Genomic DNA, 23827 nt, shown 5'->3' on the forward strand with positions numbered 1-23827 from the left:
ATTGTTTGAATCAAAAAGTATGTTTTATGGCAATCCAATTGATTGTCATTATTTAAAAGCATCATGTTAACCCGCTGTTTCATCTTGCCCCACCCGTTTCAACTTGCCCCGGTGTACCTTATATAGAATCATAAAACATGTCGAATTTTATTGAGGAATGTGAATCATTGGTGAGAAATGGGTGAGAAGAGAGCAACGAAGAGTCAGAACTGAGAAGTCAGCTATGAGGAATGATGAATGAAAAATGAAGAACACGTGAAGCAGTGAAGAGTGAAGCATCGAGAAGAGCGCAGTGTGGAGTTAGGACTTACCAGTGAGGATTAATCAGTAAAAAGATGGAAGCTAGTAGTTAGGAATTAGCTTTTAAAAGTTTGAAATGAGAAGAGAGCAGTAAGGATTGAGTACTGAGGAGTGGGCAGTGAGAAATAAGCAGTGAGGAATGAACAGTGAGGGGTGTAGATTAGTGCGAAATAAGTGGTGAGAAGTGAGCAGTGAAAAGTAGGAAGCGCTGAATGAGAGGAAAAAATATGGAGTGAAAAAAAAAAGTGAACTTTGAGGAATAAGCATTGAAAATGAAGCATAAGCAGTATGATGAAGTGAGGAATGAACAGTCAGAAAGAAGTGAGTCACGAGTGAGTAACAGTAACTTGGATGATGTTCGCGAGTTGCGATGCGTACACTGAGGATACAGTTCGTATGCTTTTCATAGTTTTCATCTTATGAATAAGTAATTTTAATTTTTTTCATCATTTCATAGTTCTCGTATGCTTTTCATACATTGAAAAGCGAAATCCATAAGACTTGTCGTATGAAAAATCTCATAAAAAGCATCGTATGAAAATCATAAGATGTGTTATGAAACACCATTGCTAAATAACAACAAAACCTTTTATTGGCTTCTAACCACTTCAACTTCCGAAGCGTCGATGGGCGTATGAGTAAAGCACGCACTCGCCAACCTTGACGTTCCTGGTTCGATTCCAGGTTGCGATTTTTTTAATTTGTGCAAAATATTTCATAAAAGTATGTATGATAGTCATACGACATAATTTCAGATTTTATACGTTATCGGTATGGTTTTCATACGTGAGTGTTATGAAATTTATACAGTAACTGTATGACAATAATAGTTGGTGCTTTGAATCCAAAATCATAGTTTGTAACTATCATTTTCGCATGAAATTCTTGTGGCAAAAAATCATAGTTGATTCGTATGATTTTCGGAGTTGCAGTATCCTCAGTGTACGTATACGAGTACATAAACAACAGACATATTCTACAGTGACGCTACGTTTCACTTTTCTATCACTTATATTCGCTTCTATCCGAAATATTCTCCTCAAGTCCCAGTGTAGAATTAGCATTTAAGTTAAAATACATATTAATAAAAACTAATAAAAAAACAAAAAATCCAAAAGTCCCGTAAACTGGGGTTTAGTTGGTCAGTAGAGTCAACCTGATCACTCAATTACCCACGGATATCGACTTTCAAGGAAGCAACAATTCTAATTTAATCACTCGTAATCCAATGACGTAACATTAAAATGGGATGGAAACTTCCTTAAAAGTCGATATCCTTGGGTAATTAAGTGATCAGGTTCACCCACTGATCAACCACACCCCAGTTTACGGTCCTTAAAACATTTAAAAAATCCCGAAAATTCTCCGGGAATACCGAGTATCTTTGTGTGAAGTCTGAACATTCTCCGGGAATCGTCCATGAAATTCAACATGAGACAGCTTATTCCATGAAAATCTCGAATATCCAGATATTTATCGGCATTATAGTCCATTAGGGTTTAAAAAAAATCAAGTAATTTTTATGTTTGTAAGATGTATTTTTCAAACTTTACTGATAAATGTTAATTCTTACGCTATACTGATGAATTCATTTAAATTTTTATGCAATTCAGTATCATAATTTCAATTTTATATAACTCATTTTGGTATCATAATGTTCAACTTTTCCGCACTGGTTCATTACGCAACTGAAATGAGTTGTATAATGAAAAATAGTTGCATAATGTTCATAATGCAACTCATTTGAGTTGCATTATGAATATTATGCAACCCAAATGGGTTGTATAATGAAAAAAGCATTGCATTAAATTTTGTATGTTACTCGTTGCAAAACTCGATTTTTTCAGCACTTTTCGTATTTATCCAACTCGGCAAGCCTCGTTGGATAAATGTACGACTCGTGCTGAAAAAATCAACTTTTTGCAACTCGTTACATAAATAACTATTACAGCACTTATACATAAGCAAGGATACAGTGTTGAAACTCAATTTAACTTTTCTTGGTTTCTGTTTTGAAACACAATCATGCTACGCATGGCACAACAGAACATTCAAAGGTTACATTGCACGATGAGCAGCTTAAACCAAAAGTGCAGATAAAAAAGATAGAAAAAAAACAGAAATAAAAGACACACAAAACAACAATAACAAATAGAACAAAAAGTAATAATTGAATGAAGCAGAATGAACAGAAGACAACCCAACAGCAGATTAATCATGAAAAAAAAACACAAATGAAATGAATATAACATAAAGGTTTGTAAAAATGAAAAGGAACGACAAAAAAAGGAACTTGGGTCGCCCCTTCAGAAACGAGATATTTTTTAAAGCCCAGATCTTATTCAAAATATAGCAAAAAGCGTAACAAAAATGACTTTTGGTCTGTCTGAAAAGCATTCTTCTGTGTTCTTCTTCTTATTTGTGGCTCAACGCTCCCATTGGAACTAGGCCTGTCTCACTTCAACTTAGTGTTCTTTTTGCACTTCCACAGTTATTAATTGAAGGGCTTTCTTTGCCTGCCATTGCATGTTCTTGTAAATTGTGAAGCAAGTACAATGATACACTATGCCCAGGGTGTCGAAAAAAGTTCGTGACTGGAACGGGAATCGAACCCGCCGTCTCCGGATTGGCGATTCATGGCCTTAACTACTAGGCTAACTGGAGACCTAGTGTCTCTGACTGATTTTCGGTCACTGAATCAGAATCCGAGCTCAGATTTGTTATTGTTTTAAACTATCTAAATTTCATTTGGTAAAACCAAATATTCCAAATTTGTGACGTGCTGGAGCAAATCAGCGGTTTGGCAAATTTTGGTTGTATAGAAGGAAATTTGACGTTTTCTACACAATGGCAGAAAAACGTCAAATTAACTGCTATACAACCAAAACTTGCACTGTCGTAACTCTTATATGACATGCGTGTTGCTTGGAAACATTATCTAAAATACAAATTAAAACTTTAAGTAGTTTCACTACAAATTCGGTCGACCAAATTATAAGATGTGAGCAGTAATATATGCCACACAATAAGAAGAGCAGTCAGGACGAACAAAACAGACAAGATGAGAAGAACACACAGATCAAGTCAGTAGAAAGACATAACTAAGCAAATAAAAAACACAATCAGGCAGATAAGACAGAAAGATTTAATAGATTAGAAATAATGGACTAATAAACAAACATAAATAACATACATAACAGATCGACATAGAAGACATATAGTACAGGGATACAGGAACAACAATCAAAACACGCAAATGGAGGCATGCACGCATATGGCCTCCACATTATCATCTTATGCAACATCTTATACGATTACTGGTTGTCTGGGTCGCTTGTCGGTAGGAAAGTAAACAGTAACGAAACTTAATCGCATAGAACAGACAAAACAGGCAGAATAAAATGAACAGAGTGAAAAGTTAGAAAAGATAGACAGACAAAGCAGGAATTGAAAGAAGTTTAGAGATAGAGCAGATAAAACAGATTGAACGGACAAACTAGACAGAATCATCAATACAGACAAAGCTGGCCCGACTATATAACCTTTTCATGACGATGGTTACTGAACAGAACGCACGCTGATTTGGATCGTAGTCGGCCTATCAAAATCAGCGATTTGCGTACCATCGATAGTGACAATGCGCAACTCTGATCAGAATTATGTTCTTGCTTTGTTCTATCGTTTTAAGTTGTAAAAAATGTTCGGATATGTTATTTACTAAAATATTGTTATATAAGAAAAGATATCGGGGTTTTTGCGCTTTCTTGTTCTCGGCATAATGTGGCTGGCTCAAGGAAGCTTTTCCCTATAGATAGTAGAGTAAACATAGATCCGTGATGATGAATCCGTTGTATCCAAACCAGTGAAGAGAATTGTCAGACAAAAGAGGCACAAAACAAGCAACAAAGAAGGTGCGACGATTAGTCTTTATCCCTACTGGTGACAGATAATGACATGATCTCGAAATTTTTTGTTGCAGACAAAACGGAAGCTGAATTTGTTGCGTACTTTTCAACTCGTGAATAATCAATTATTACTAACCCAAAATCGTAACTGTTTGATGATAGAGCTTCACCAGAGTTGCACTGTTCACCGACTCGAAGTTACCGTTCGAAAATCGCAATGCAAGGCTTAAAAATCTCTAAACTCGTGGTGTACGATGTTAATCCCATTATTTTCAAGTTGGGACAAACTTATGTCGCATGGGTTGTTTTGTCGCAACAAATACAGGTTGCGACATTGTCATTATTGTTGCGCGATGGTTGAATTTTGATTCACTGATCCAAACAAACTGTCAAAATCTGTATCCAAACGAGCATGACGTCATGATTCCAACAACACCAATGGAGCGCATGACGTCATATTCAACCGTCGCACTCTTGAAAAATACTATTCACACGCTTGAAACAGTTCACTCAGCGATGTCCGCAGATCTATGTTTACTCTACTATCTATACTTTTCCCCATCCTATTCATTAACACCACAAAGGTCAGATGAAATAAACAAATAAATACAAATTCAAAATCTCAGTCGAATCGCCAATAAATTTCACAGGAAATCGTGTGTATTTCTAATGCAAAAAACCCCTAATTAATCCACCTAGTGGTGATGGTGCCTTTCTCGTGCTTTAAAATATCCTTTCAACAAAACTCGAGCGACATGTTGATGACATTGTCATAATTACAAAATGAAAACTGCTTGCTAAATCTACTCAATATGGATAAATTTTATATTAGCATAACATCCAATATTCAGAAAATATAAGACAATGATCCAAAACTCAAACCAAACAAGTGTCATGAAGCCGCAAAATTTTGAAACGTCATTTTAGATTTTCCGGTCATCATTTTATGACTCCGGATATCTACTCAAACTAAACTAATCGCCATCTTGAACATTGAGACACCATCTTGGATGTTCTGGTACTCATTTTTGGACTCTGCACCTTAAATTACATAAAATAGTCGCCGTATTGAATTTTGGCATGTCGTTTATGATTTTCTGGTTACCAGTTTTTGACGAAGACCGGCATTCTTCCCCATTCAAACTATAGTCATATTGCAGACCTTGTGAAACAGCGCACAGCTTGGGTTTTCTGATTACAAATTTTGAATTCTGGACATATTTTCATACAAAATACAGTATCGGACAAAAAAAATGCATCAAAGCCGTTTTTCCATACAAACTTTGCCATATCTCTGTTATTTTTCAAGCGACTGTTTTCATTTTTTCTGTGACGAACTACAAAGCATTTCAATTTTCAAAATATTTTGAAAAAGTTTTGTAATATCTATTGATACAAAAGTTACAGATAGGTTGAATTTTGACAATAAAAATGCACGAGATGAACCAGCCGAGGGCTGAAAATCTCGATAATAAAGAAAAATAATAATAAAAATGCACCAAGACATGAAGTTCAATAACAAAAAATGGTTACGTCATATCATTATGTTGTCTTCGGCAAATATGTTTCTTGTATGATGATGAATAGATTAGCTGAAGAGACCAACATTATTTGACTTCAGCATTTTTAGAAATAAGATTATTTGTCTTGGTGCATTTTTATTGTTCGATACTGTATGCCCATAATGCAAACATTAAAAATCCTATAAAATAGGCACTAACTTGAATACTGGGCCATTATCTTGGACTCTGGACCGCTATCTTGGATACTCTGGTGGACTCTGAACATATTTCCCATACCAAATACACTTATTTTCAGTGTTGAAAAATTCATTTCGTTATATCTAAATTCAACCACCTACAGCTCATTTCAGAAGCTGAACATGAAAATATGGTACATGAAAAACTTGTGCGGCTAGACCAGTTCTGCAAGAAAGTCACGGAAAAACCGCTATTTTTCGAATATTTGATGTAAATGTCACGGACTACCTTTGAAAAATGCCAAATGATATTCACCGTGAATATCATTGGGATTTTTCGAAGGTAGTCCGTGACATTCACCCTAAATATTGGAAAAGTAGTGGCTTTTCCGTGACTTTCTTGCAGAACTGGTCTAGCCGCACAAGTTTTTCATATACCATATTCTCAGGTTCAGCTTCTAAAATGAGCTGTAGGTGATTGAATTTAGATATGACGAAATGAATTTTTCAGCACTGCTTATTTTACATAGTTTTAGAGCTCAAAATTCCTTAAAACAGCCACCATCTTCTGTTGACGCGATCAAATTCTTATTTTTCCATTCAACGTTGACCCATCCTGCTATAAATTTACACCTTAGGAATCTGAAATGGTACGATTTGATAAGATCGCTTTAGTTTTGTCTATATTTTGTTCTCATATATGAGGACTTAGACCTATTCGTCACTGTTGTTCATGCCTAATGTTTATCAGGCCATTAAACAAAGCCACGATTTAATTTTTTACATGAACGTTGGTTCTGCTACACAACAGCTAGTCTCTAATGTGATCTATGGCTATTTTCTTGCTAACCGTTCATTAGATTATCAAAGAATCTGCGATCTGATGTGTCGTATGTATGGGTTTGGTTCATTTTTATATTTGGTAATTTCCGGTGGGATAGCTGGATCTGATTCCATTAGTCATGGACCATGACACTACCGGTTGTCCCAATTATGGTCTGAGAATATTTTATTGCTATTTATTCACCTTTACTTAATCACCGCGATTTGATATATCGCATGAATGGGTTTGCTTCTCTTTTACTTCTAACCACTTTCGAAGCCACAGCTGAACCCGCAACACTACCGGTAATCTAATGTGGTCTGACCCTATTTTTCCATCAGGTTGTCGATAAGTCGTGATCAGTAGTGTTAGAGATCACAGTCATTTGAACCTTTTCGTCGATATTCGGCCTCCTTTGTCTCCGACATTCGCAACACAAGCAATCAAACTACTGTTCGAAACAAAAATGTCAAACGAATGCAAGAGACGAACCAGCCAAGGGCTGAAAGTCTCTCTAATAAAGACAAATCAATCAATCAATCAAACGAATGCACTTCACCATGATAGCGGCTTCGGGAGACGGTTCGGCTTTTGTTATTCCTGTCTTGTTCCATAATAAGAGCTATGTTGCCCATCTGTGTGTCGTATTCAATGCAACATGCAATAATATACTAATATTAACATTCATAATCGGAATTGGCTGAAAATCTATGCGTAAAGCTAGAATTAGACACATGTCATCGTGTCAGATGACATTGATTTGACCCTTTCTTATGTTTATTGATCTTCGTTCTACTGATCGTGTTGTGTGTAGGTAAGAGGTAACGATAGCGCACGAATGTAACAAAGCCGACTGACACCCGACTGCGGCAACGAAATGAAGGTAGTAAAAAGTGTCGAATGTTTACAAGACTGGTCGTGATTTGATGTACCGCATCCATGGGTTTGGTTAAATTTTACATTTTACTACCCGGATCTGATTCCGGGTAACTACCGGCTGAACCAAATATGGTCTAACATTATTGTCTTGTTAACTGCTCATCGGTTAACCAAAAACGCTGCAAATTGAAGGTGTCACATGCAGGGTTTGACAATTTCGACGGAACTCTCGGAACCAATTCCGGAACACTACCAGTTGTCTTTAGTGTGACGTAAGGCTATTTTCTAGATAACTGTTCATCAGGTTATCGCAAAAGCCACGATTTGATGTGTCACATGCCTGGATTTGGTTTACTTTTACATTTGGCCTCTTCCAGCCACCCAAAACCGATTCCGAAATACTTGCTGGCCGTTCATTAGGTAATCTAAAAAGCCGCTATTTGATGTGACGCATGTACGGGTTTGTTTCTCTTTCAGATTTAACCACTTCGGCGGGAACCCCGGAACGGGTTCCGGAACACTACTGGTTCAGATATGGTCTGAGATTGTTTTCCTGCTCATTATCCATCAGGTCATCGAAAATGCCGTGGTTTGATGTGTCGCATGTATGGGTTTGGTTCAATTGTATATTTGGCCACTTCCAGCGGGACGCCTAGAACCGGTTCCGGAACACTACCGGTTCAGATATGGTCTGAGATGATTTTCCTGCTCATTATCCATCAGGTCATCGAAAATGCCGTGGTTTGATGTGCCGCATGCATGGGTTTGGTTCAATTGTATATTTGGCCACTTCCAGCGGGATGCCTAGAACCGGTTTCGGAACACTACCGGTTCAGATATGGTCTGAGACTATTTTCCTGCTTACCGCTCATCAGGTTATCGAAAATGCCGTGGTTTGATGTGCCTCATGCATGGGTTTGGTTCAATTGTATATTTGGCCACTTCCAGCGGGATGCCTAGAACCGGTTTCGGAACACTACCGGTTCAGATATGGTCTGAGACTATTTTCCTACTAACCGTTCATCAGGTTAATGAAAAAGCCGCTATTTGATATGTCGCATGCATGGGTTTGTAGCATTTTAATATTTGACCACTTCCGGCGGAACACTCGGAGCCGGTTCCGGGACACTACCGGTTCAGATATGGTCTGAGACTATTTTCTTGCTTACCGTTGATCAGATTTTCGAAAAAGCCGCGGTTTGATGTGTCGCATGCATGGGTTTGTAGCATTCTCATATCTGGCCCCTTCCTGGGGTACCGGTCCGGAACACCTAAATGGCCATAACTCCGGAACGGCTGGACCGATTCGAACCATTTTCAATAGGAAACAATGGGACCAGATTCCGCGTCGAATGAACCATCGGTCATTAAAATCGGTTGAGGTTTACTGCCAAAAAGTGATGTGAGTTTTTTTGTACACACACACATACACACACACATACATACACACACACACACATACATACACACACACAGACATCACCTCAATTCGTCGAGCTGAGTTGATTGGTATATGTGACTTGATTCTCCGGGCCTTCTATCAAAAAAGTCGTTTTTGGAGTGAACATATAGCCTTTCCAGTACACTTAGTGTACGAGAAAGGCAAAACACATTTAAAGATGATCTTCCCTGGTTTAACAAATATCCTTACTGGAAGTACAACTCTTCCCATCGATTGTAATAAAACCTTCTTTATTTTTTTTCTTTTAAAACGCTTCTTTTAATATTTTGGAGTTCCTGGTAATCAGTTTGTTTTAGAGCCTTGAGGCTTTGAGAGGTTAAGAGCATATTTGCGGCCTTTTTTTACAAATTAATCAAAATTAAATTAGTATTCCGTGCCAAATGATAACATGAATTTCAATTTCACCACGTGAGATTTACTTTCAATCCCCTGCTACATTCCCGGATGTACTCTGACCTCAGTATTTGTTCGCAAATTCTGATAAAGAGTTCAATTTATTCACCCACAGGCCGCGGGTCGTTTGCAGACCCACCGAAATCAGTGAGAAAGAACCGCGGAACAATGGGACCATAAAGCAGTCAGATCGACTGCCATCAGTTGGTGGCGGCGGCATCCATCCATGTCACGCGCTTCGAGAACTCTAAACTTCCCTTTCACTTGGTAGCCGGCGGTCACTTTTGGTCTCTCTGACTGGGAGACCTCCGGCTTCGAGTTGAGATCTCTTCTTCTGTTTATGTGTACCTACAATGGCGATGAAGAAGAGAGCCCAAAAGCAAAGGTTCAAATCTGCTGCTTTGATCTAATTAAACTCCGATTAAAACCGTGCCGCAGCCGATTGGACCAGATTAGTTGCCGGGCAGCGGTCGAACAGAACAGTACGGGTATCTGCGGCAGTAAAAAACTTCAAGTTTGTTGTACACGCAGTTGGACAAAAGTTGGCCGGATATAAAGTGGGGGTTTCCCGGCGATCCGTAAGATCGGAGTTAGTGAATCGAAGAATCCAAGTGCAAATTGAATAACAAGCCACAATGGTAATTAAGGAGGGAAAAGTGAATTATTACTATACAAGTGCAGTCAGCATAATTAAAATAAGAGAAATCGCAGAAAACAGTTGATTAATTCTCAAAAAATAGAGAATAATTATGAAGCGATAAAACCATATACCTTCATGGAGTGATGTCACTGAGTTTAAGTTTATAGCCAAGTAAATGAAAATGAAGACGAAGAATAATAAACTACAAAGATAAATGAACGAAAATCCAAGTGCGTGCGAGACCACTGCAGTACTATTCCTCTTATAGAAGAAAGGCACTAATTAATGGGTACTTCTGATAGTGATCGCACATGAACAATGGACAAATTAACAACTGCTATTCGGTGATCGTGATCTGCAAATCTGAGTCCAAGGACTCAGAAGACGTTTGCAGCTAAGGCTGTGCTATTTAATGATGAACCTATTTGGTTAGACAGGATTCCTATGCAGTGCATTAAATGAGATGATTTGAGTACCTATGAGTACCTAGACTCAACCAAAAAAGTTGAAAATCTAGTCCGCGGCTCCCTGGGGAGCCATGAAGCCAATCCAGGTGGGCCGCAGTGTTACAGCAATGTTGATTTTTTATTCTATTTTGAGAATTTTATACCATATAAAAATTGTTTTTTTTTTTAATTTTGTAACTTTGTTTCGCGTAACGCATGGATTTCCAGAGTGGGCGAAAATTGGGTCGAAAGGGGGTGAACTTACTGTAAAAGTGACTATTTTTTCAGTAGTTTTAAGAAACATGTCAAGATTTTCATTCATAAGATTACATTCATTACATAGAAATATTGGTCTAAGTATTTTTTTTCTTCAGGATTAAAATATATGCTTGTCCAAAACATATCAGAAATCTACATAATTATACAGAATTTCATAGTTTGTACATTTAAGAAATCATTTTTATAAATGTTTCTGGAGACTAAAAATATTTCGGAACTCGGAAATCTAAAAATCTATTGAGAAGTTTTTAATCGTTTTGATTTCAGAATATTTTAGTGAATATTTGAGATTCATTTTCACTAAAATTGTAAAAGAATAAAACTTTTTTTTCTGACTTGATTAGAAAATGTTGTTTTATATTCATAGGAGGATTTTTCACAACAAATGTGGTATTGATTTAAATACTCCGTTTCTGATAAAATCCACCATTCTGAAAAAGAAAACATCATTAATCTGTTGTAGTTCATGAAACTGTCTTTGTTAATATTTCAGAATAAGTTTCCAGAAGAATCACGAATGGTTTGGAGGAGTGGTTTTGAAAATACAGGAACTTAGCGAGATATTCGTTAAACCCCCTTTCCATATTTTTATGGCTCACTACTTCCAAACTTCCAACTGCCACCCCCAAGAGCCAGAATTTGAGGAAAAAAAATTGCAATACAAAACGCTTTCAGAAACAAAAATTTTCGGCTGCGCCGCGATTTTTGAACTACAATTCAAATTGAATGTACATCACGGAATCATTGTTTACGAAATGTGAATGTTAAATAAAAAAAAAGTATCATTGATCGTCGAACTTCCCTCACACAGTAAATTTCTGGCTACTCCACTGAACCCAAATAACTTGGTTTTGTTTATTTAATTCTTATTAAAAAAATCTTTGGACCCCAGAAGTTTGAAAACTGTTCAAGTGGGTCGCCACCTCAAAAAGGTTGGGAACCCCTGGTTTAGCTAAATTAAAAAAAAAAAAACTATTAATTTACTTAGTGGTTATAGTGCCTTTCTCGTTGAATAAGTACTCACGATCTTTCCGTCGACGGTTAAACTGTTCCTGAATCCAAAGAATTCTATATTTCGAAAAACAAGAATTTTATCAAAACCACACAGAAAGAAATCATGAAAATTAAACAGCACGTAAGTTAAACATCGACTGAAAATTATAGCAGAAGCTACAAAATTACAGCCATTTACCGAGAGATGATACTGTCCGCTCCTGTCCGCTCAGTAATCAGCCAATCATGCGTACTGTTTACATTTTTTGAGACTTATCCGCTTGAAATTTACATGCAGTAACGTAAACGAGGACAGCTACACCCTAACACGAAAGTACACAGCGAATGAGTAACTTGCGAAAAGACAAAGGATTTTTCACTCATATTTGCGTACGACTGGATCAGCACAAAAAATATGCTGATCCGGTGTTACACAAATTTGCGTGAATTTCACACAAGTTTGCATGAAATCTTTTGTTTTTTCGATCGCTGCGTGAAAGTTACTCCTTGCTCTGTGTACATCGATCTTTTCGTGTACGCTCAGTCGTCTGCCTCGCTGCGGAGACTGCTCTCTCGCTCTCTATGGCCGAAGCGGTACAACAGTTTGTTCCTTTATGGTGGAATATATTTATCTTTGATTGCTCTCTCTTCAGCTTGGTGAGACAGCCTAGAGGGGTTAGGCGTGAACTCCCACTCGGAAGATCCGAGTTCGATTCTCGTATAAAGATTTTTTAGTCGATGCTCACACGGTCAGAAAATTCACTCATTTTCGAGCTAAAGTGGGACAACTCAAAATTGAGTAAATTTTTTTTCCAGCGATAGCGCTGGCCCAAGTGCGAAAATTTCATCAGTTTAAGCCGTATAATATTCTTGATGATGCGGAGAATATTATACGGCTTAAACCAGTTGCATTTTTGCACTTGGGCCAGCGCTATCGCTGGAAATGCAATTTACTCATTTTTTGAGCTGTTCCAGTTTAGCTCAGTTTTGTGTGAATCTTACTCATTTTAGAGTAACATTTTCTTAGCGTGCAATTAACACTTTTCTCTCAGCAATCAGCAGTGTTATTTTAGGATCACACATAAATTTCTATCGAACACGATGGATGTCAATTTGTTACATTCAGTTCGTTATAAATTTACAGATTTTGTTCGTACTGTGTAGGTATCAATCTTGTATTCCGATAGATATGACAAAAAAATGTAAACATGTGAAATTTCCCATACCAAATCCCATACAAATTTCAACCACATTACTGAGCGCGAGGGGGCAACCGGTCGCGTCAAAATTTTACCCAGTAATTTTAGATACAAAATGGGATTGAAAATATCCGGGGTTGCGAATAAATTTGTATTCTCCCATACAACGTTGACTAATCCCAGCAATTGTATATTTACACCTCAGGAATCTGAATGTGATTTGATCGTTTTACCACAGACAAACAGACATATCCCTTGGAACAAATTGTGATTATATTCATCGGCATAACATAATCGCTAAATACTTATCAGGCTGCATTTCGCAATCTGCTGGCTAGATGGCGATAGACAGTAAACGTCAAACAGGAGCAAAAATGATGCATGCGCCATAAGGGCCAATTTGCGAATTGATAATTCTTTGAATCATCCGTTGAAAATGTATGTGGCTTTAGTTTTGTCAAGATATCGATCTCTTGAACATATTTATCGCTTGCATTGATTTTGTTCACTTTTTGTAGTTCCGAAGAAGCACTCAACGCTGGTTCTGAATCACTACCGGTAGTCTCTAATGCGGTCTGAGCCAATTTTCTCGCTAGCTGTTCCTCAAGGTATTAAAAAAGCCACGATTTCATGCGTCGAATGCATGGCCTTGGTCCACTTTTGTATTTGGCCATTTGCGGTGGGACACTCGGAACTGAATCCGGAACACTACTGGTTGTCCCAAACATTAACTGAAACATTGCAAACTGTGCATCAGGCTACCTAAAAAAACTTTCACATTTAATCGCTGTTGGTGGGACACCCGGAACCGGTTGTCACATATATAGTCTGCGACCATGTTCTTACAAATCGCTTACAAAAAGCTGCTGTTGGATGTACCTTTTGCATGGGTTTGGTTCAATTTTACACTTTGCCACTTCCAGCGGAACACCTTAAACCTATTCCGGAACATTACTGATTCAGATATGGTCTGAGACTATTTTCCCGCTTACCGTTCATCAGGTTATTGAAAATGCTGCGGTTTGATGTGTCGCATGCATGGGTTTGTAGCGTGTTCATATCTGATCCCTTCCTGAGATACCGGCCTGGAACACCTAAATGGTCGTAAATTCGAAACGTTTGAACCGAGTCGAACAATTTTCATACAAACCAATTTGACCAGATTCCACGTCAAATGGATCATCGTTCATAAAAATCGTTTGCGGTTTAGTTCAAGAAAGTTATGCGAGTTTTTTGTACATACATTTACAAACATACACAAACAGAAATCAACTCAATTCGTCAAGCTGAGTTGATTGGCATATGTGACTCGACCCTCCGAGTCACCTATCAAAAAGTCATTTCTGGAGTGAACATATAGCTTTTCCAGTACACTAGAGTACGAGTAAGGCAAAAACATGACGTGGAAAACACGCACCTATTGGTAAAAACATACAGCTGTAAAATAATACTATTCAATACAGTGAGGTCCCGATTTAGTAAGCCCCTGGTAGCGTTTAACCCTCTAATACCCAATCCCGCCTTTATACGGGGTATAGTTTGAGCATTTTTGTAATTTTTGTTTCTCGGAAAATCAAAATTTTTATATTTTTGGATAATATTTAGGATTGTTTTGTATATCTCAAAATAAATTTTGGTGTATTTTGAAGCATACTTACATTTTTTTAAAATCATTGAAAAATTTATGTTTTAGTCACCTTTCAGAAGTCATTGTTTATTTTGCTTTGAATCGCTACAATTAACATATTTTAAATTTTTCCCAAATCATTCTATCCTAGTTTAATAGTTTAAGGGAATCGAATACACTCTAAAATTATTTTCCTCAAAATTACACGGAAAATAAAATTTTCCATGAAAAAAATTTAAAATAATAATATTTTAACAATAATCATAAAATCTCAAAATATTTTCATCTCAAAAAATCCGTACCCCAAATAGGCTTCCAGGAAAAATATAAAAGTATGGAAATGTCCAAAAATAAAAATTAGAAAAATCAAAAACTGAAATTCACGAAATCTAGAATTAAAAATAATCATCTTCCAAAACATGTTTAAATCGACTTTAGATGACGAAAAATGATATTTAGATCAAAATCAAAAATTTGGGTATTAGAGGGTTAAGGCTGACAAAATCGGGACATTGAATTTAAAACACTCATTAAATGACATTCTTTTTTGAATCTTAATCTTTTATTTCTTCTTCTTGTCATGATAATCCTACTGGAACACTGACTTCTCGCAGTAATTGTGGTCTACAGAATACAGTAGACGGGAGCAAAAACAAAACCAGTTAGCGTAGCTGGCTGACCGAAAACATCACCTGCCGTGTGTCCATGACACCCACTTAATACTGGAAGCGGCTACGCCAGGAACGAGGGATAGCACGCTTGTCACAAAAGTAAGCGCATTTCCTAAAGAAAACCCTGGATGAATTCTTGGAAAAATCCCTGGAGGTATCTTTGTGGAAGATTAAATAGAGAAACCTTTAAAAAAATTTCAAGAGTAATCAATGGACAAATCCATAGTAAAATTGTAGGTGAAATTTCTGGAGGAATCGCTGGAAAGATTCCTGGAGAACTTACCCGAGGAATTGCAGGACGAAACTCTGCAGGATTTTCTGAAGTAATCCTGAGGATAATATGAATATCTGTAGCAACCTCTAGGAAAGTTCCTCCATAGTAATTTCCGGAGGAATCTCTAGGGGCATTCTTAGAGGAATTCCTGTAATAGTCTGGAAATACATAAATCTGAAAGTATCATTGGAAGACTTCTTATTGAAACCTCAGAATCCTTGTTAGGAATCAAGATTAAATTTCTGAAGCACTTCACGGAAGAATTTCTTTAAAAAGTTCCTGGGGAATTTCTGGAGTAATTCCCGGAGGAATCCCAGCAGAAATGGCTTGATTAATGGACTACCAGCTTGGCGTACGCCCACAGTTGATCAGCAGGAGTAAATTCATTTTATTTTGTATGGCGAAAAGCATCTAAACTCGAATTTCTCGAAATGGAAAGCTTTTCCCGAAAAAATATTTGGTAGGCACCAAACCGGTCATCATTGTGCACAACCGCTACCAAATATTTTTTCGAATAATGGGTTCCACTTCGAGAAATACGCCATTAGATGCTATTCGCCATACAATATTTTTGCGATTTACTTTTAGCGATTTTTCGCGCATAGAAGCTAGCGCCACATTGGTCAATGCGGAGAGTAGGAAAACAGCCAAAGCATTTAATTCATTCTAACATGAATTCCAGAAGAATTCTCAGCAAAAAAAATCCGAAAGAATCTCTGCAGAAATTCGGGTAGAAATGACAAAAGGAATTTCTTAAGCAACAGCAACAACAAAGAGGTATTCCTGCAGGAACACCACTAGAAAATCCTGGAGGAATCCCAAAGAGACCCCCAGGAAATCCATAGAATAAGCCTTATAGGAGAATCTGGAAAAATGTCTTGGAGAATGCCGTGTTAAATTGTTTGAGTATTTTTTTGCAGAAATAACTGAAGGTATCCACAGATGTTTTTTTTAAAGAAATTCCTGGTGTGATCCTCTAAGAAAACCCTGGAAGATCCTTCGGTAGAATTTCTGAAGGAATCCAAGTTGGAACTTCTGAAAAAATCATAAGAGGAAATTGGAAAGAATGCCTAGATAAATTCTTGGATGTATACATGTAGTAATTCTATGAAATTATTGCAGAAATCCAAAAGAAATTTCTGGATACTCAGGATCTATAGAGGCATTCCAATAGCATTTCTTGGGGAAAATCCTGCAAAAATTCCAACTTGCGATGGAATAGGGTATTTTTTAGCCTAGTGGTAAAGGATATGGATCGCCAACCGGAGACGGTGGGTCCGATTCCCGTTCCGGTCAGGAAAATTTTCTCGACTTTCTGGACATAGTGTATCATTGTACTTGCCTGACAATATACAAATTCATGCAATGGCAGGCAAAGAAACCCTTCATTAATAACTGTGGAAGTGCTCAAAGTGGAAAGGCAGGCCAAGTCCCAGTGGGGACGTAGAGCCACAGAGAAGAAGAAGAAGAATAGGTGTGTTTCAATCGGGATGCTAACATAAGGCTGAATTTCAAAAGGCTGAATGCACAAAAGGCTGAAAGTAACATAAGGCTGAATTTCAAAAGGCTGAATTTGCGAAAACGTAGAAAAGGAGTTATAGTACTTCTTCTTCTTCTTCTTTTTTATGGCGTAACGTTCCATCTGAGACAAATCCTGTTTCTCAGCTTCTATACGCAGTTCTACAGTTATTAATTGAGAGTTTCTCTGCCAATGACCGCTTTGCATTTGTATATCGTTTGACAGGCTAGAAGATACTTTATGCCCGAGGTAGTTATGGAATTTTCCACTACAAAAAGTTCCTGGTCCGAGCGAGAATCGAATCTGTCACTCTCAGCATGACTACATACATACATACATACATACATTTATTTGTTCAACATCATAAGACATAAGATAAGACATAATCAACAATAGTACGCCACAATACTCGGTTTGTGGCTGCCGCTCTCCATCCTCGGTCGCGCCCAATGCTCGCCAAGTCACGCTCCACCTGATCCGCCCATCGTGCTCTCTGCGCTCCACGCCTTCTTGTGCCAACCGGATCCGTTGCAAACACCAGCTTTGCAGGGTTGTTGTCCGGCATTCTTGCAACATGCCCTGCCCAACGTATCCTTCCGGCTTTGGCCACCTTCTGGATGCTGGGTTCGCCGTAAAGTGCAGCGAGCTCGTGGTTCATCCTTCTCCGCCACACACCGTTCTCCTGCACACCGCCGAAGATCGTTCTTAGCACGCGTCGCTCGAAAACTCCGAGTGCTTGTAGGTCCTCCTCGAGCATGGTCCATGTCTCGTGCCCGTAGAGGATCACCGGTCTTATTAGCGTTTTGTACATGGTGCATTTGGTGCGTGGGTGAATCTTTTTCGACCGCAGTTTCTTCTGGAGCCCGTAATAGGCCCGACTTCCGCTGATGATGCGCCTCCGAATTTCACGGCTCACGTTGTTGTCAGCCGTCAGTAAGGATCCGAGGTAGACGAATTCCTCCACCACATCGAAAGTATCCCCGTCTATCGTAACATTACTACCCAGACGGATCCGGTCGTGTTCGGTTCCGCCTACCAGCATGTACTTTGTTTTTGAGGCATTCACCACCAGTCCGACCTTTGCTGCTTCGCGTTTCAGGCGGGTGTACAGTTCTGCCACCGTTCCAAATGTTCTAGCGATAATGTCCATGTCGTCCGCAAAGCACACAAATTGACCGGATTTTGTGAAAATCGTTCCCCGGCTGTTGAGCCCGGCTCGTCGCATCACACCTTCCAGCGCGATGTTGAAGAGTAGACATGAGAGTCCGTCACCTTGTCGCAGTCCCCGGCGAGATACGAATGAACTGGATAGTTCACCCGAAACTCTTACGCAGTTTTGCACACCGTCCATCGTTGCTTTAATCAGTCTAGTCAGCTTCCCAGGAAAGCCGTTTTCGGCCATGATTCTCCATAGCTCTGCGCGGTCGATACTATCGTATGCCGCTTTGAAGCTCAGCATGACTACCCGTTCGCTAACCACATCGGCTACATATATGATCCCTAGTCATAGGCTGTGCTTAGTGAAGAGGCTAATGATGCATACCAACGAACATAAAAAATGACTGATGATATTTCAATCAGAGATTGAACATGAGCTATTCTTTCGAGTCATGCTGTTGAGATTGGTTTCCATGACAGCTGCTAACAATGTCATCAGAGATTTTCCCTCAAGGTTGCGACCATTCATTTGCAAAGATTTACATTCATTTGCTATTATCTCAGTTCAGGAGCATGCTATCGAAAAACAATGTATTGATGAATTGTACCTTGTAACTTTATCTGAAAGTTTGCCGAATAACATTGGGGTCGCAAACGTATACCAAAGACGTGAGCGAGCTGTGAAGGCAACTCTCCACGCGGTGAATGTAAATTACATTCACGCTGTGGAAAGTTGCCTTCACAGCTCGCTCACGACTTTGCATTGCGTGTGCGACCCCAATGTTATTCGACAAACTTTCAGATAAAACTACAAGGTTAAATTCATTCATTCATTGTTTTTCGATAGCATGCTTCTGAACTGAGATATAAGCAAATGAATGTAAATCTTTGCAAATGAATGGTCGCAACCTTGTTTTCCCTTCTTCTAAACATATGCTATTCTTTGGAGAAATACTATCATTGTTATGTAGGCGATCAATAATGCATAGCATGGGATTGTTAGCGCGATCAAATAGTCCTAACGCTTCTCGATGTAAAACATAGTAACGGAAGCATGTTCGCCTAATGACAAAAAAGATTTAGTTTGGCCAACCATTAACCAATGAGCGGTAGTGTGCGTCAAATGTCAAGCTCAAGCAAACCAATACAAGTGCCAGGGCTGGTTGGTCGGCCAACTAGCAAATTTTCAAAAAGACCGTTATATCAGTAAACGATAGGAATAATAAGAGCGTTATGTCTGTTTGTCTGTGATGTTAGTGTTGGGCTGATATTCAGCACGACTGCTTATGGGCTCGTCGTTTGAAAACTAGTCGAATTATTATTTCAGCCTTATGTTTTTTCAGTCTTTTGATACTTTCAGCCTTTCGTTATTCAGCCTTTCGTTATTCAGCCTTTTGTAATTCAGCCTTTTGTTATTTCAGCCTTTTGTGTTTCAGCCTTTTGTACGAAATCCGTTTTAACCATATTATTTTAGCTGAAATTGCCAAACACCACTTCAAACTGAAAACTACTTAAAGATGGCTCACTCTACCACTCTACCAGATCCATACAGGGGATAGACAAAATGATCGGGACAGGCAAAATTTTCCCCCCTCAAAAAATATTCAAATAGCTGTAACTTTTCGAAAAGTGCATCAAATATTCTCAATTTTTTACTGTAAGTGGATCAACTAGTGGTATATCAGTGGATAAAATCTGGAAAATATCGGGCTATTTTGCACGAAGTTATAAAGATTCTAGGAAAATGTATATTTATCTGATAGCCAATTTTGAGCTGTTATATCTCCGGATTCAATGAACCGAATGCAATGAAATTTTGACCATTTACGACTTATATAACGAGCTCTAAAAAACGTTTGACTCAACTTGAAATTTTTAACAAGAGAAAAAGTTATAGCGATTTCATTTATTTCATGATTTTTTAGTAAATTGGAATTTTTTTAATATGCATCCCATTATTTTTTCAATGCAATGCCGGCTATGTTGTTACTTTCTTTCAAACATATTTATATTCAAGGCAATTAAAGGGAATATAAATGAATTATAATTAGCATCTTGAATTTTGAAACGATGTTGAAATTTAAGAAAATTTAGTGTTTTATTAGAAAAATAATCTAATCGTTATAATTTTCTTCCGTGTTAAGAATTTTAAATTAAGTCAAAAGTTTTTCAAAGCTCATTATAAAAGTCATAAATGGTCAAAATTTCATTGCATTCGGTTCATTGAACCCGGAGATATAACAGCTCAAAGATGGCTATCGGATAAATATACCTTTTTCTAGAATCTTTATAACTTCGTGCAGAATAGCCCGATTTTTTCCAAATTCTGTCCACTGATACACAACTAGTTGATCCACTTACAGTAAAAATTTGAGAATATTTGATGCACTTTTATAAAAGTTACAGCTATTTGAATATTTTTTAGAAGGGAAAATTTTGCCTATTCCGATCATTTTGTCTATCCCCTGTATATATTTTATATTTAGGTGCGTGAGACCTGTTGTTAAACGATATACTCTCGTTTGCAATTGCTATAAACCCTTTTATGAGAAACTGTGTGTCAATTGGTTAGTGTACATCTTTTCAATACATTTTTCATGCATTACATCAAAAATTTACAATACGACTAAGCACTAGTATGTTAGTGCTGTATAATGCCAGCTAACTTAGCTTTATGTTCTGTGTTGCAAGTTACCCCACAGATGGGGAAACTTGCAACAAGCATGTATTTCGCACCTCGTGATTAGGTGGCAACGTATTTTGGTAAATCAAGTGCTGCATAGTATTCTACTCGGGGTAATTAGCGTACACGATGCTTTACAGGATGTTTCAAATGTTTAGATTTTCAATGACATTGCTTCAAAGTCGAAAAGTGCTGCAAGTTACCCCATTTGACGGTACCTTATTCAAGCACCTTTACTAAGACTTGGCTGCGCATCTAAACGAAAATCATTTTGTTCCACAATAGGTCTAAGTATTCTATATAACATTGTTTTCTTCCTTATGCAGACGAAAAGATAATCACAATCTGAAGTACGCTACAGTAGATAATACATATTTTAGTCTAACTCTAACCTTCTCTATTCACAGATCGTTGCAATTATCTTGAGCCAGCTGGTGCTGGTGATCCCTGTGGTCTTCACAAACCCCGAAATAGCAACACCAACAAATGGCTTCAATGGATATAATTATCCAAAGCCATCGATTCCCTTCAACCCTGGTTATGCTTATCCTACACCAAGCTGTCCCTTAACACTACCGAGTACGAGCTACGTCACTGTACCGGTCACAGAAACTAGTATTCTTCTAACAACACTACCACCGCTGACTGTCACTCTTCCCCGGCTAACGGAATATTTCACCGAAACTCAACATCGAATCAGCACCACCACCTTCATCAATTATCTAACAGCAACGACAACAGAGTTTCAAATTCAACCAACAACCGTCACCGCATACATCACTTCAACCTATTGTGCGCCGAAAACCTATCTCCCACCCGCACCCCCTCAGAACACCTATCTCCCAGCAGTGACCACACCTCCCCCGCCTCCACCTCCCCCACAGAACACATACCTTCCAGCAAATCCACCCCAAAGATATTTCAACGTGGAAAATACGACTCCCAACACCTTTCTGCACAGCTTTGGCTTCGCTCAAGCGGGCCCTATCAAGCGGATGGCCAACGACATTGATGGCAGTTCACTGGAATTCGACGACGAATACACTCGTCAGAGGCAAACCCTAGAGCCATCTCAAGCAAACTTCGCAGAACCGCCAACGCAGCAGCAGCAGCTCCCCGCCATTAATATCATCTACTTTAATGGTGGAGAAACCAATCCCAACCAAAGTAATGACACTGTCGCTGCCGGTCCACCGACTGACCTCATGAATTGGCTGCTTTGCCGGTTCAATCTAGCCAATAGGACTTGCCTCAACTGAGGTGAATGAAAGTGGGTGAGGAAGATCCACCACGGGCAGAAGGGGAGATGGTAACTGTTAATATGGAGTTCGACAAAACACGAGTGAATAAAGATGAAATGAGAATGTGTGGAATCGTTGTTGGAAAACATGTGATAGTGTCTAAAATAATGAAAGTTGTGTATAATAATGTTTCAATTAATTTGCGTAGTATCACATCTCCAAGTTTTACGTACGACATGCATCATTGAAGATAAAAAGTTTTTTTTTTTGAATTAAGGGCTGTTCGCAGTTTAGAAGGAATTTCACGGTCTATCTTGATGGGAAAGTCCTTGCCTGAATCGCCCAAAAAACCGTTTTTCTTCGATTGCAGTACGGAGTTGCGGAGAAATGACAATTTAAATGGCGGTCACTGTAGAAAGTTTCTGCCAGGAATCTATTAAGAAATTTCTTGAGCGTTTCCTTTTGAACACGAAACTGCGCTCAACTAATTCGAAGTGATACGGGTCAAGTTCCAGTGTGAACGTAGAGCCACAAAGAAGAACAACCTCCTGGTACCCCCTACTATCCCCTGAAATGCCTCTGAAACCCTCTGAAACTCCCCCATAACTTTTTTGCCTGCCATTGCATGAATTTGTATATTGTGGGCAAGTACAATGATGCACTATGTCCAGAAAATCGGAAAATTTTTCACGACTGGATCGGGAATCGAACCCGCCGTCTCCGGATTGGCGATCCATAGCCTAAACCACTAGGCTAACGGGAGACCCCCCCCCCTCCTTCCTCATACCCCATGAATCGCACCTGAGTTTCCCTGTAACTCTCTTTAGATCCCCTGAACCGCCCCTGAGACTCCCTAAAACGCTCCTGAGATATCCTGGTACCTCGCTGAAACTCCTTGGTACCCCCTCAAACGCACCTGCAACCTCCCTTTGCTGGAAAAACTTGTAATTAGAAGGCACGGAATGTTGCTAATTGACAAATTGAGAAATGAAATTTGTGGAAAAAAAACCGCGTTCTGGTGGGATTCGAACCCGCGACTCAGTATTCGCTAGACCGGCGCTTTAACCTACTAAGCCACCGAACAGGTAATGATTCTGCGAAATAGAAAGCCAAACTCACTCCGAAGCCACACCGTGAACACTCTTTTTTCACAAACCCATCTCTCTTTCGACCAATTAGACACCAGCAAAACAAGTGCGAAAGCAAGTCTCGGTTTCATAAAAACAATTCGCTCTCACTTGTAGCTAGTGGTCACAAACGCGAGTGTGTTGTGGATTGGCCACGGTGTGGCGTCGGAGTTGAGAGGATAGGTGAGCCAATATTCTCTTTTGGTAGAATATACATAAATAAAGAGAGATCTTTCAGTCGGTACTTGAAAGCCTTACTACAAAGACGTATTACTTAATCATCTATCCGAAACGCCAAGTATATCATTCGTGGTCGCAGCATATCCCGTTCGTAGCAGTTCCGGGGTCGTAGCCTATCTCGGTCGTAACAGGAGTCAGGTTGGCTTTCTATTCCGGTCTAGCGAATACGGAGTCGTGGGTTCAAATCCCACCAGAATGCGTTTTTTTTTTTTCACAAATTTCATCTCAATGTGTCAACTATCAAAATTTCGTGCCTTCCAAATACAACC

General features: G+C 38.7%; 1 protein-coding gene across 1 annotated transcript; it reads left to right on the forward strand.

The window, feature by feature from the left end:
- The first annotated feature begins 9997 nt into the window (after nt 1–9997).
- Nucleotides 9998–22343, forward strand: LOC109414215 (mucin-2-like). Its single transcript, XM_019688012.3, has 2 exons — nt 9998–10099; nt 21358–22343. The coding sequence occupies exons 1-2, from the start codon at nt 10097–10099 to the stop codon at nt 22207–22209; spliced, it is 855 nt and encodes a 284-aa protein (XP_019543557.2). The 5' UTR covers nt 9998–10096; the 3' UTR covers nt 22210–22343.
- Nucleotides 22344–23827: the final 1484 nt, after the last annotated feature.

Source organism: Aedes albopictus, chromosome 2 (assembly GCF_035046485.1).
Source record: "Aedes albopictus strain Foshan chromosome 2, AalbF5, whole genome shotgun sequence".
In the NCBI taxonomy this organism is placed as follows: Eukaryota; Metazoa; Arthropoda; class Insecta; order Diptera; family Culicidae; genus Aedes; species Aedes albopictus.